Raw genomic sequence first — 14,557 nt, forward strand, 5'->3', positions numbered from 1 at the left:
ACTAATAGCATTGTATTTGGTACAAATCATTCCCTAAGCTCTAGACCTCAGCTGAATCTGGCAATGAATGGTGTGGCTATTCAACACTTTGAGGAGACTAAATGACTTGGTGTTACCTTAGATTGTAAACTGTAAATCGTCAGAACATAGAGATTCAATGGTTGTACAAATGGGGAGAGGTCTGTCCATACTAAAGAGATGCTTTGCTTTTTTGACACCGCACTCCAAAAAGCTAGTCCTGCAGGCTCTAGTTTTGTCTTATCTTGATTATTTTCCAGTCACGTGGTCAAGTGCCTCAAAGAAAGACCTACTTAAGCTGCAGCTGGCCCAGAACAGAGCGGCACATCTTGCTCTTCTTTGTAATCAGAGGGCTAATATAAATACTATGAATGCCAGTCTCTCTTGGTTAAAAGTTGAGGAGAGAATGACTGCATAACTTCTTCTTTTATAAGAACCATTGTGTTGAAAACCCCACCAGACATGCCACCAGGGGTCTTTTCACAGTCCCCAAATCCAGAACAAATTCAAGAAAGCCTACAGTATTATATATTCCCATTATTATATGGAACTCCCTTCCATCTCATATAGCTCAAATTAACAGCAAACCTGGTTTCAAAAACAGATAAAGCAACACCTCACGGCACAACACCTCTCCCCTATTTGACCTAGATATTTTTTTGCTATATGTGTCTTTTTTTAATGTATGTAGTTCTGTCCTTGAGCTGTTCTTGTTCTATTAATGTTCTGTATTATGTCATGTTTAGTGTGGACATAGGAAGAGTAGCTGCTGCATTCACAACATCTAATTGGGATCCTATTACCAAAAAAAAGACCCATAACATGATGCAGCCACCACCATGATTGAAAATATGAAAGTGGTACTCAGTGATGTGTTCAGGATATAAAATATATTTATTTGACATGTTTTTTTAAAGTTTAAGTTTAGACACTATTATTGAACACAGAGTGAGTCCATGCAACTTATTTTGTGACTTGTTAAGCACATTTTGTGGAGTAACTCCAATGTTCTTGATTCATCCTCAGTTTCTCCTATTACAGCCATTAAACACTGTAACTGTTTTCAAGTCACCATTGGCCTCATGGTGAAATCCCTGAGTGGTTTCCTTCCGCTTCGACAAATGGACGCCTGTATCTTTGTAGTGACTGTGTGTATTGATACACCATTCAAAGCCTAATTAATAACTTCCCCTTGCTCAAATGGATATTCAAAAGAATATTACATGTGGGATATTCACCCATCTACCAATAGGTGCCCTTCTTTGTGAGGCATTGGAAAACCTCCCTTGTCTTTGTGGTTGAATCTGTGTTTAAAAATCACTGCTCGGGTGAGGGACCTTACAGATAATTGTGTGTGTGGGGTACAGAGATGAGGTAGTCATAAAAAAATCATGTTAAACACCATTACACACAGAGTGAGTCTGTGCAACTTATTATATGGCTTGCCATAACAAAGACGTTTTGTACGTATTTTTTCAAATTAATTTGTAAGAAATTCTAAAAACACAAGGGGTCTGAATACTTTCTGAAGGCACTGTATGTTGTTCAACAGCACGCTGGCTAAAACATGGCCTCTGGTATTTAGAGTACATATCTTAGTGATGTAGGAAGGCCTTCTTGCAACTCTTTTCCAGGCAGCTACTGATGTGAAATACCTGTCTATTGTCTCATCAGATCTGGCCACACCACTGTCATGACTGTCCACGAGAATCCAAATATGTCAGATCAGGTTTGCAATGAATAACTTCAATCAGACCCCCTCTCACCCTTTAGGGGGAAGGAAGAACTAGTGGGGGTTAACAACCCACGCCCTGTTGTAAATCAAGGGCGCAGATTCAGGTCTGCGCACTCAAGATTCACCAAAGGAATGTGCTTTGTTTCAACAGACTATTCCCGCTGAAACTCTAACACGTTCAAAAGCGAATACTGGAAAAATATTTCAAAACATAGAATGTGGAGAATGGTCACAGGCGATCTATAGATTACTAATGTCATGTTGTTTGTTATTTTATGATTTCATAAAAAAATGCTATAAAGGAAATACTGTAACTTGGAAAGTATACCCCCTGCATATACGAAGTTTCCATACTATGCGTATGTGTTTTTGATAAAAGAGGGATGTGATTTGAGAAACTATGAGAGATTATTGTTTTCCATAAACTTTGCAGTAGTAGTCACCGCCCCGAAGTGAGGTCAGAGAGGTTGTTAGCTGTCCGGAACCGCCCCTTTTGAGCAATCTGCATGAATGACGGGTTGAGAAAAAAACACATTAGACAAAAAAACGTTAAGCTGCATCTGCACGTTTAAAGTGGTTTGAACTTTGAATCTCAACACGAGGTGGAGACGATAAATGCACTTCCCGGACAATCACTGGTACGGCTGATTAGCTGTCTTAATTAAAGTATATTTGAAAGTGAATTTAAGTAGGACTATCCTGTTACTCTGCTCAAACCATCGATATGGCTGGCTAGCCTATCTTCAAAGAAGCCTCTTCAAGAGTGAATGGAAGAAAAAGTCAACTCTGTAGTTCTGTTCAGGACTACATGACAAGTCACTGAATACAGGACAACTACAAAGAAGGACAACTATAGAAGAGCTTTACACGCGTGACCATGAAAAGGCCCAATCTTCTTTCCAAGGCTGCTCTTTTCAGCGAGAGACCCCGGCGAACCCAGGCATTTCACGTAAATACATTCCTGATTTCTTACTCAAAGTGGGCGGCGGTTCGTGTGCAAAGTATGTACCAATGTGAAGTGCCTCTGTCCCTCTCCATCTCTTCTTTAACAAGCATCAATGTTGTTGTCATTCTACTAGGGACCTGTTTTCAGCGTATTACGTCTCCAGTCAATAACCGGTGCAGAGTGTGTATGTTTATCCTGTGTTCCCATTTAATTAGCTAGTAAATAAATAATTTTACCAATTTGTGTAGTACTGAATCATAAGCAAGGCTCTGGTTTTTGCAGATGCAAAGAGGTTACGACTGTTCAGAATGATGATATGATACGATATGAGGATATGATTAATAAGTTTACTGTTTATAGATGTGATAGATGTAACGGCTGATGTCCTCCTCTTCGTCTGAAGAGTGGTAAGTGTCCATGTTTTAATATAATCCACTGAACACAACAAAAAATACAAAATAACAAAGTAACCTAACCGAAACAGTCCCGTGTGGCATGAACACAGACACAGGAAACAAACACCCAGAAACCAACAGTGAAAACAGGCAACCTAAATATGGTTCCCAATCAGAGACAATGCAAAACACCTGTCTCTGATTGAGAACCATATCAGGCCAATAAACAAACCTAAACATAGAAACACATAACATAGACTGCCCACCCCAACTCACGCCCTGACCATACTAACTAAAGACAAAACAAAGGAAAATAAAGGTCAGAACGTGACAATAGAGTTTAATTTGGGAGATGGTAACTTTTGAAAGAACCGCTCTCGTGGTGCCCCAGATCCTAACGAGTTAATTGTTGCATGATTCATTTAATTTGGAAACAATTAAACATAGTTAGCTAATTAGATAAATAAGAGTCTTCAAGTCACGACACCACACACACACACACACACACACACACACACACACACACACACACACACACACACACACACACACACACACACACACACATTCCCAGTAGCAGGCTGTGTGTTGATGATGGTGACAGAGTGACTGCATCAGCTCTGTCTGTCATGCTCTGTAAATAAAACTGGTTTCTATATATAGAACAGAACCCACTGAAACTGGATCCTAAATACTGTATATGTTTTGCAATAGGATCATGTAGGTGATTATGACAAGACCAACTATCCAAATTTCTCTCAATAAAATACCCCCCAACCGCCACGTGGTACCTTCCTTGATCGCCAGTTGATCGCTGATGAGTCTGCTTAGAAGGGTATATAACCATACCTAAAGCATCCCTGACAACAATTGAGCCAGAAGACACTAGACTGCAGCTGGAGCAGATTCTCCACTTTTCATCTCAACCACTCCCTGGTTAAAGATGCAGAACGGCACTGAAGGAAACAACTTCTACATCCCCATGTCCAACAGGACTGGACTTGTAAGAAGTCCCTTTGAATACCCTCAGTACTACTTGGCAGATCCATGGCAATTCTATCTGCTTGCCTTCTACATGTTTTTCCTGATCTGTTTTGGATTCCCCATCAACGGTCTGACCCTACCTTTTTTTCCTGATATCCCCCACACACATGCAATACAAATATATTTTTTCCTACTAGTTCAGACTTTTCTCATAACTTCTGTATTAAGGAAAATGTGCTTTCTAAGACTGCGATATGTGGTTATCTCACTGGATAAAAGCTTATTTCTGTAATACAGCCAAACTAAATTAAATTATTGTTATTTTGTTGCTATATTTACATAATACCATTTATGTCTCAAGTAACCGACTGATATAAGCAACCAATCCTGGTCTACAAAACATTAATTGTTTGAGATACACACATTGATGGAGATGCTGGAAGCCAAATGGAAAACATGTTATAACTACTGTATTTCTCTCTTTCCTTGTCTCATTGAAGGTCAGGTTTCTCTGTGGTCTCTGGTGGTGTTGGCCATTGAGGGACACATTGTGGTCTGCAAGTCCATGGGAAGCTTCAAGTTCAGTACCACCCACGCTGGTGCCGGATATGACCTGTGCTGCCCCCCCCCCCCCATTGGCTGGCTGGTCTAGGTCACTCAAAACTTTGATTAATAAGACGTCTCACAAATCTATACATTGCAAGGGGGTAACTGATGTTGGGCACCACAAATGTCAGTTTCTGTTATTTGCTAAAGAAACCATGCCACATCAGCCTTTATTGTGGAGAGGTGAGGAAAGATAATGCCAATTTTAGGCTAGAGATGATTGCATTGCAAGGATAGTATGAACATATTTCGAATTTAACCATGTCCAACCAGACCCAACCAGGCCCAATCTTGAGTAGTTTAGCAAATTATAACCTTACCACGCTGCATTCCTATTTTTGGCCAAGTATGTTTCCTCGAGGTAGTTCACTGAACCTTAGCTGAGACGTTGAGTTTGGGAAACCCTGGTCTGAGTTTGGGAAACCCTGTCTAATGTAGTCTTGAGGTGTGAGTACCACCAGGGTTTGATACCTTGTTGATCACATTGGTGCAAATTCTAACTTCCATTTAAGTTTCACCTAGTCAGTTTTTGATTTCAATGGGAGACTAATTGAACATTTTAGATAAGTGGAAATTAGGATTCATCCATAATGGATAGATAAATTACAAACTGTGCCAAATACCCAGTCTGATTAGTTAATTCATAATTGGATGAGAAGTAAATTATTGATATTGGTTTGGTACTGTATGTACACTGTAGAGAGGGCAGGCAAGCAATCTGCAGGCAATCTGCCACCCTTCCCCCATTTCAATAGATTTAGAGCTTAAGACTGGGAGAGTTTAAGTAGTTCTTTACTACAGTACTGTAGAGGAACTCTTGTCAACCTTGGCCTCTCAGTTCTCTCAATTTGTTGTTTCAATGGTATTCATAAAACTTAACAGGCACAGTAAATTGACCACTTCCTCTTCCAAATAAGATGAAAATTGTATTTGGAATAATGAATTCCATTTACACCAGATATTTAAATCCTATCTGGTACTCTAAGATCCAATCATAGTGGCCAGGAATGTTTTGGGAAAGATTGTGATCTGATTTGTTGAGACTACCCCCTGAGGTGGAAGTATACATATTGAGTTTGTGTTTTTAGGATGTTGACAATAGCCTCTCAACATTCTGCCCTTCAGGATTGGATTTGGCACTAAAACAGGGCAAAACCATCCCATCTGCTAATACTGCATACATATAGTTAAACAGCATCTAAGTCAATAATCGTATTAATGCATTTGACAAATATAGTATTTATAGTAATGGCCCTTGAGAAAGAAGTTTAAAATTTAAAGACTTCATTCAAGGGATAACTGTGATAACCTTTTATACATTTTAAAGTAAAATATCTTAACAGGCTTATTTGTCTTTCCCACATAGATACATCCCCGAGGGCATGCAGTGTTCATGTGGACCTGACTACTACACAATGGCCAAAGGCTTCATCAATTAATCATATGTCTTGTACTTGTTCTCCTGCCACATCTGTGTTCCTGCCATCGCCATCGTCTTCACTTAAAAGGTCCTCACAGTCAATGCTATCAGACCTCAGGATAAGACCCAGATACAGACAGTTTGAAGTAACAAAAGTTTATTACAAAAACAGGGGGCAGGCAAACGACAGGTAAAGGGCAGGCAGAGGTCAGTAATCCAGAGCAGAGTCTGAAAGGTACAGAACGGCAGGCAGGCTCACAGTCAGGGCAGGCAGAGGTCAGTAATCCAGGGCAGTGTCACAAGGTACAGCATGGCAGGCAGGGTCAGGGCAGGCAGAATGGTAAAAACAGGAAAACTAGAAAACGGGGACTAGAGAGAAAAACATGAGTACGGGAAAACGCTGGTAGGCTTGACGAGACAAGACAAACTGGCAACAGACAAACAGAAAACACAGGTAGAAATGCACAGGGGATAATGGGGAAAATGGGCGACAAGCACAAGACAGGTGAAACAGATCAGGGTGTGACAAAAGAGGTAATTGTAGTACACTGCTCAAACACATCCACACAGACACACAGTATGTCTACCTTATTTTGCTACACATAACAAATCAATCAATCAATATTTGGTGGTTGAAAGTAGTTTAAATACATTGAGTGTAAAAAGTGCACGGTGGGGAGGGGTGGTCGAGGTGAGGAGGATTATTTAAGATACTGTTTGAAGAGGTAGGGTTTCAGATGTTTACAGAAGATAGACAGAGACCTGAAGTAGCAGAAGGGAGTGCTCAGTGTAGGGTTTGAGTATACCTTGAAGGTAGGGAGTGGCAGTTCCTCTTGCTATTCTGTAGGTAAGCACCATGGTCTTGTAGTGGATGCGAGCTTCGACTGGAAAGCAGTGGAGTGTGCGGCGGAGCGGGGTGACATGAGAGAACTTGTTAGGGTTAAAAAACCAGGAGGGCTGCAGCATTCTGGAGAAGTTGCAGGGGTTTCATGGCTCAAGCGGGGAGCCCAGCCAATAGCGAGTTGCAGTAGTCCAGGTAGAGGACAAGTTCCGGGATTAGGACTTCCGCCTCTTCCTGTGTGAGATAGGACAGTACTCTACAATGGATGTTGTAGAGCATGAACCTGCAGTAGTGAGACATTGCTTTGATGTTAGCAGCGAACGACAGGGTGTTGTCCAGGGTCACGCCAAGGTTCTTTTCACTCTGGGAGTGCGACACTGTGGAGTTGTCAACCGTGATGGAAAGGTCTTTGAGCGGGCAGGCCTTCCCCGGGAGGAAGAGCAGTTCTGTCTTGTTAAGGCTGAGCTTGATATGGTGGGCCGGAATCCAAGTTGAGATATCTGCCAGGCACGCAGGGTGTCAGAAGGGGGGAAGGTGGAAGGCAGTTGTAGAAGGGGAGAGAGTAGTGGGAGAGAAAGAGCGAAGATTTCAATGGTGCATGACCATCTGGGTAGGGGCTGAGTGATTAGGGCTGGAGGATAGGGAGACAGAAAAGCAAACAATGTAGTGATCAGAGACCTGGAGGAGGGTTGCAGTGAGAATAATAGGCGAGCAGCCTGTAGTAAAGAGGAGGTCAAGTGTATTGCCTTTCTTGTGAGTTGGAGGAGACTGGGAAATGGTGAGATCAAAAGAGGAGAGGAGGGGAAAGAGAGAGTTGGAAATAAATTATTTGAAGACAGACATCGGGAGGTTGACGTCGTCAAGTACGAAGAGCCATCGTCAGGAAATGAGCTTATCAAGATGTCAAGCTCATTGAGGAACTCTTTACGAGTACCTGGTGGGCGATAGATGACAATAATGTTAAGCTTGGGTGAACAAGTGACAGTGACAGTATGGAATTCAAATGAGGAGATGGACAGGTGAGAGAGAGAAAATAGAACATTTCCACTTAGGAGAAATGAGTAGACCTGTGACACCACCGCAATGACCAGATGCTCTCGGACTATGAGAGAAAACATAGTCAGAGGAAGAAAGAGTTGCTGGAGTAGCAGTGTTCTCTGAAGTGATTAATGTCTTAGTCAAGGGACAGAAGGGCAGCATAGGCTCAGATGAATTCGGTGTTCTTGACTGCAGATCGGCAGTTCCAAACGCTGCCAGAGACCCTGCATTCCACATAGGATTTGTGTGCAGGGTACACTAAATTAGAAGGGTTGAAGCCAAGGGGTGGGGAGCGTATGTAATGCCTACCGGACAGAGGTGGGAACAAGTATAGAAAACACACACATAGTTGACAAAGCTGCAAAATCTGTAATCTGCAAATATCTAGGTGAGTGAGTCATGTCGCGCCTTCCTCTCTTTCATTCCTCAAACAACTCGGCAGAACCGTCTATGTTTTGGCGATGGTCTTAGATTTGCGACAAAACCACCGCTGACACGACCGCCACTTACACCTGTTGCTGAGAAACCAGGGGAGACTGAAGAACTAACACTAATTGCCTAGCAGAGGTGGAGAGTACATCTCCCTGTACTAATTGCTGATTGCTTAGGAGAGGTGAAACCACTCCCCCCAAATACAGCCACTGATTAGCAAAACAAGTCACAAATTGCCCTGCCCCTTGATCCTGGTTGTGTCAACAACTATCTGTAAATTAAGAGCAGTCAGCAGTTCACACTCCACGTCGGCAACTGGGAAGACAGGCAGCACTTAGTGTAGATGACCCTAGCAATTAAAAATATAGTACTAGACCACAACAGATAAAGACAAAAAACACCTAAAAACGGTGTGCCCCGCACCTACTACCATGCCCTGTTCAAAGGCACTTAAATCTTTGTCTTGCCCACTCACCCTTTGAATGGCACACATACATAATCCATGTCTAAATTGTCTCAAGGCTAAAAAATCATTCTTTATCCTGTCTCCTCCCCTTCAGCTACACTGAACAAGTGACATCATAGCTTCAAGGAAAGAGAATGTGTTCCTAATGTTTTGTACGCTCAGTGTATACTGCCCATACATTTTTTCAAACAATTACTTAATTACCTGATTTCATGTGTCTTTCCTTGTTTGTTTTCAGGCTGCAGCTTCCCAGCAGGACTCAGCATCTACCCATACGTGACACGTATGAGGTTTGTTATGGCTTGTTTTGTCACGATCTTTCAAGATCGAACCCAGAAGCAGACCAGGACAAGGAGCGTAGGAAGAAGGTGAGTATGTATTTACAGTGAAATGTGAAAAGGTAGATATATCCAGATGGCGTAACGGGCAGCGGTGGTGAGTAGATGAGAGGAAATAGGTGAATCCAATGTAGTAGCAGAATCCTCTGTCAACCAGGCGGGAATGGAGTGAATGATCCAGGTGAGTAATATTCATGGCTAACGATCCGGCAGGGAATGGAAGTCAGGTCAGAGCTTTTGAAGGGTAGAGATGATGATCAGGACAGGTGTGCAGATTACTGACGGGAAACAGGTGCGGGTGAAACCAATCTCCCAATGAGCTAATTCGCCCGGCAACCAGACAGGATGCGTTCCAGGACACCTGAAACACACTCCAGGACAGACACACAGGCAAACCCAGACTCAGGAAGCGGGATTCGTGACAGTACCCCCCCTCCGACGAACGCCACCGGGCGGACTACCTGGAGCGCCAGGATGGAGGCGGTAGAAGTCACGAATCAGGTCGTCATCCAGAATCTGTCGCCGAGGAATCCAACTCCTCTCCTCTGGACCATATCCTTCCCAGTCCACTAGAAACTGGTACCCTCGACCCCGCCGTCTGGAGTCCATGATGCGGCGCACCGTGTAGACAGGACCACCTCCGATCATCCGAGGAGGAGGAGGACGAGGAGGAGGAGGCAACAGAGGACTGAGGTGAACCGGCTTGAGACAGGAGACATGAAAAGTGGGATGCACTCTAAGTGTTGCAGGCAACTTGAGTCGAACCACCATAGGATTTATGATTCTCTCCACTACAAACGGACCAATGAACTTAGGTGACAACTTCCTTGACTCCGTCCGTAGAGGAAGATCCCATGTAGCCAACCAAACCTTATCTCCAACCGTATAAGCTGGGGCAGGAATACGGCGACGGTTCGCCTGTATCTGATACCGGTCAGAAACTCTAAGGAGAGCCTTCCTGGCCCGATGCCAGGTCCGGTGGCAACGACGAATATGGGTCTGGACAGAAGGAACCGAGAGATCCCTCTCCTGAGAAGGAAACAAAGGAGGTTGGTATCCGTAAAGGCATTGGAAGGGGGACATCCCAGTGGCAGATGAAGGAAGGGTATTATGGGCATACTCAACCCAGGGTAATTGAGATGACCAAGAGGTGGGATCAGAGGAGACAAGACAACGCAGCGTGGACTCCATCTTCTGGTTGGCTCTCTCCGCTTGACCATTAGATTGTGGGTGAAATCCAGAAGTGAGACTGACTGTAGCTCCAATGGCCAAACAGAAGGATTTCCAGACAGCAGAGGTAAACTGAGGACCACGGTCAGACACAATGTCACTGGGCAATCCGTGAACCCTGAAAACCTCCCTGACCAGGATCTCGGACGTCTCCGTAGCCGATGGAAGCTTGGAGAGAGGAACAAAATGAGCAAACTTGCTGAATCTGTCCACAATGGTCAGAATGACCGTGTTCCCAACAGAAGGGGGCAATCCCGTGACAAAATCCAGGGCCAGATGCGACCAAGGTCGCCGAGGAATAGGTAGGGGATGAAGAAGCCCAGAGCTGGGCCGATTGGTACTCTTGTTCTGGGCACAAACAGGACATGCGGCAACAAACCTCCGGGTATCTTCTCCCATGGCAGGCCACCAAAAACGTCTGCGCAGTAGTGCCATAGTCCGAGCAACGCCAGGGTGACAAGCTATCTTGCTGGCGTGGGACCACTGAAGGACAGCAGAACGGACCGACTCGGGTACGAACAACCGACCGGGTGGACCGTTACCGGGGCCGGGCTGCGTCCGAAGGGCCGCCATCACATCCTCCTCTATCCTCCATGTAACGGCTCCCACGACAACATTCTGGGGAAGAATCGTCTCAGTCTTGACCCCACTCTCCTCCGTCTTAGAGAACATCCGGGACAGGGCGTCCGCCTTCCCGTTCTTAGACCCAGGTCGGAATGTCAGGGAAAAATTGAAACGTCCAAAAAACAAGGCCCACCTAGCCTGACGGGCGTTGAGACGTTTAGCCGATTGTACGTAAGCCAGATTCTTGTGGTCAGTCCAGACCACAAACGGTTGCTCCGCTCCCTCCAACCAGTGCCGCCACTCCTCCAAGGCAAGCTTCACAGCGAGAAGCTCCCGGTTACCCACATCGTAGTTTCTTTCAGCTGGAGAAAGACGACCAGAGTAGAAAGCGCAGGGATGGAGTTTACCGTCAGTGGAGCTACGCTGGGACAGGATGGCGCCCACACCCACATCAGAAGCATCCACTTCCACAACGAACTGACGGGAAGTGTCAGGTTGAGAGAGAATCGGGGCGTTGGTGAATCGGCTCTTCAAGTCCAGAAATGCTCGGTCTGCCTCAGGAGTCCAACAGAACTTTCTGGTGCAAGACGTCAGGGCAGTTAAAGGTGCAGCCACCCGGCTGTAGTCACGGATAAACCTCCGATAAAAATTCGCAAACCCCAGGAATCTCTGGAGCTGCAATCTTGTACCGGGCTGGACCCAATCCCGAACCGCCCGAACCTTCTCTTGGTCCATCTTGATCTCTCCCCTGGATATGATGTACCCGAGGAAGGACGTTGTATGGGCGTGAAAATCACACTTCTCCGCCTTCACGAACAGACGGTTCTCCAATAACCGCTGCAGGACCTGCTTGACATGCAGAACGTGGCTAGAAAGCTCCTTTGAGAAGATGAGGATATCATCCAGGTAAACGAACACAAAAATCCCAATCATATCTCTCAAAACGTCATTCACCATACTTTGGAACACCGCCGGAGCGTTGGTCAGTCCAAACGGCATCACCTGGTACTCAAAATGTCCCATCGGAGTATTGAACCCAGTCAACCACTCGTCCCCCTCCTTGATCCGAACCAAATGATAAGCATTACGTAAATCAAGCTTCGTAAAAACCGTAGCACCCTGTAAGGAATCGAAAGCCGAGCTCATCAAGGGCAGGGGATACTTGTTCTTAACCGTAATCTCATTCAAACCCCGATAATCAATACACGGTCGAAGAGAACCATCCTTCTTGCTCACAAAAAAAAATCCTGCTCCCAAAGGTGATGACGATGGCCGAATGAGACCTGTAGCTAGAGACTCCTTGATGTAGGTCTCCAAGGCCTCACGTTCCGGTCGAGAGATACTGTATAACCGTCCCTTGGGAAAGGCAGATCCAGGAAACAGATTAATCGCACAATCATAAGGTCGGTGGGGAGGAAGAGACAGAGCCTTCTGTTTACTGAATACCTCACCCAACTCGTGATATGTTTCTGGAACCAGGGACAAATCAGGAGGAGCAGAGTCACTGACCTGACTGGAAACAGCAGGAGAACAGGCAGTCCTAAGGCAGTTAGCATGACACTCAATGCTCCAACTAGTTACCTTCCCTGTCACCCAATCAAACGAGGGATTGTGTTCCTTCAGCCAGGGGTAACCAAGAACCAGAGGAACATGGGGCGAGGACAAAATGAAGAAAGAGATAAACTCTGAATGATTTCCCGACACCAACATCTTAACCGGTTCAGTCCTCATAGTGATCCGTGCCAGACTACTGCCGTTCAGAGTGGTTGCTTCAATGGCTTCCGGCACTTGCTCCTTGGAAAGCCCCAGCTGTTCCACCAAGTCGGCATCCATAAAGTTGCCATCGGCACCTGAATCGATAAAAGCGTTCAGGTCAAAACTCTGATCCTTATTCATAAGGGTCGCAGGAAAACGGGGTCTGACAAGATCCTTGAGAGATTGAAACTGGCTCGCTAAAATTCCTCCCAAATTTAGCGAGCCGGGCAGTTTAACGGGCGCTGTGGACAAGCGGAGTTGTAATGTCCCGATCTACCACAGTAGAAAGAGCTATTGGTCTCACGTCTACTTTGGCGCTCCTCCTTAGTTAGCCCGTGTCGCCCCACTTGCATTGGTTCAGAATCTGGTGGCAAGACTCCTCCACTAATCCCTTGTGGAGAATAACGATCAATACGTCCTGGTTCACCTCCTGAACCGAATGGTAACCGAGTTACAGATTGATTGGATAGACCCCACTGCTTCTCCCTCCTTCTCTCTCGGACTCTATTATCAACCCGAATAGATAAAGCGACCAAGCTGTCTAAGTCACTAGGCTCTGGATAAGAAATCAGCTCATCCTTAAGTTCATCTGACAACCCCTTGTAAAAAATCGCTTGTAGTGACTCCTCATTCCAACCACTCTCCACAGCCAATGTCCTGAACTCAATCATAAAATCTGCCACCCTGCGATCTCCTTGGCGAAGAGAGAACAAACGTTTAGCTGCGTCCTTACCTCGGACTGGATGATCAAAAAGCTTCCTCATCTCTCCCGTGAACTCCTGATATGAAGCCGTGCAGGTTCCCTGTCGTTCCCAAACGGCTGAAGCCCATTCCAGAGCTCTTCCACGCAACAGTTCAATAACAAAGGCTATCCTAGCCTTGTCAGTGGCGTAAGAATGGGGCTGTAGATCAAACACTAACCCACACTGCATAAGAAACGAACGGCATTTTCCCAAATCCCCTTCATATTTATCAGGCGTCGGTACCTTGGGTTCACGAAATGGAACCGCTTCAGACACGGCAGGTGAGATGGGTGAAACCGGTAGTGAATGAATCACCTGCAAACTGAGCTGATCCTGGACTTGTGTCAAGCTAGCAGATAAATTCTGGATCGAACTCGCTATCTCCTGTAGCGCCGTATTGTGTTGTCCCAATTTCTTCTCCTGCAGGGTAATGGCATGGCAAACGGAGTCCAGGTCCGCTGGGTTCATTACTGGCCGGATCGTTCTGTCACGATCTTTCAAGATCGAACCCAGAAGCAGACCAGGACAAGGAGCGTAGGAAGAAGGTGAGTATTTATTTACAGTGAAATGTGAAAAGGTAGATATATCCAGATGGCGTAACGAGCAGCGGTGGTGAGTAGATGAGAGGAAATAGGTGAATCCAATGTAGTAGCAGAATCCTCTGTCAACCAGGCGGGAATGGAGTGAATGATCCAGGTGAGTAATATTCATGGCTAACGATCCGGCAGGGAATGGAAGTCAGGTCAGAGCTTTTGAAGGGTAGAGATGATGATCAGGACAGGTGTGCAGATTACTGACGGGAAACAGGTGCGGGTGAAACCAATCTCCCAATGAGCTAATTCGCCCGGCAACCAGACAGGATGCGTTCCAGGACACCTGAAACACACTCCAGGACAGACACACAGGCAAACCCAGACTCAGGAAGCGGGATTCGTGACATGTTTCCTGATTGCCTGGACCCCCTATGCCAGCTTTGCTGCCTGGATCTTCTTCAACAAAAGAGCTGCCTTTGCAGCGATGGCGGCACATATCCTAGTGGTTAAGAG

At 45.4% G+C, this 14,557-nt stretch overlaps 1 protein-coding gene across 1 annotated transcript; it reads left to right on the top strand.

The window, feature by feature from the left end:
* Positions 1–3,984: 3,984 nt before the first annotated feature.
* On the top strand, positions 3,985–6,123 carry LOC139535293 (green-sensitive opsin-3-like). The gene is made up of 3 exons (XM_071334603.1): positions 3,985–4,247; positions 4,494–4,693; positions 6,051–6,123. The coding sequence occupies exons 1-3, from the start codon at positions 4,038–4,040 to the stop codon at positions 6,121–6,123; spliced, it is 483 nt and encodes a 160-aa protein (XP_071190704.1). The 5' UTR covers positions 3,985–4,037.
* Positions 6,124–14,557: the final 8,434 nt, after the last annotated feature.

Source organism: Salvelinus alpinus, chromosome 12, assembly GCF_045679555.1.
Source record: "Salvelinus alpinus chromosome 12, SLU_Salpinus.1, whole genome shotgun sequence".
Lineage (NCBI taxonomy): Eukaryota > Metazoa > Chordata > Actinopteri > Salmoniformes > Salmonidae > Salvelinus > Salvelinus alpinus.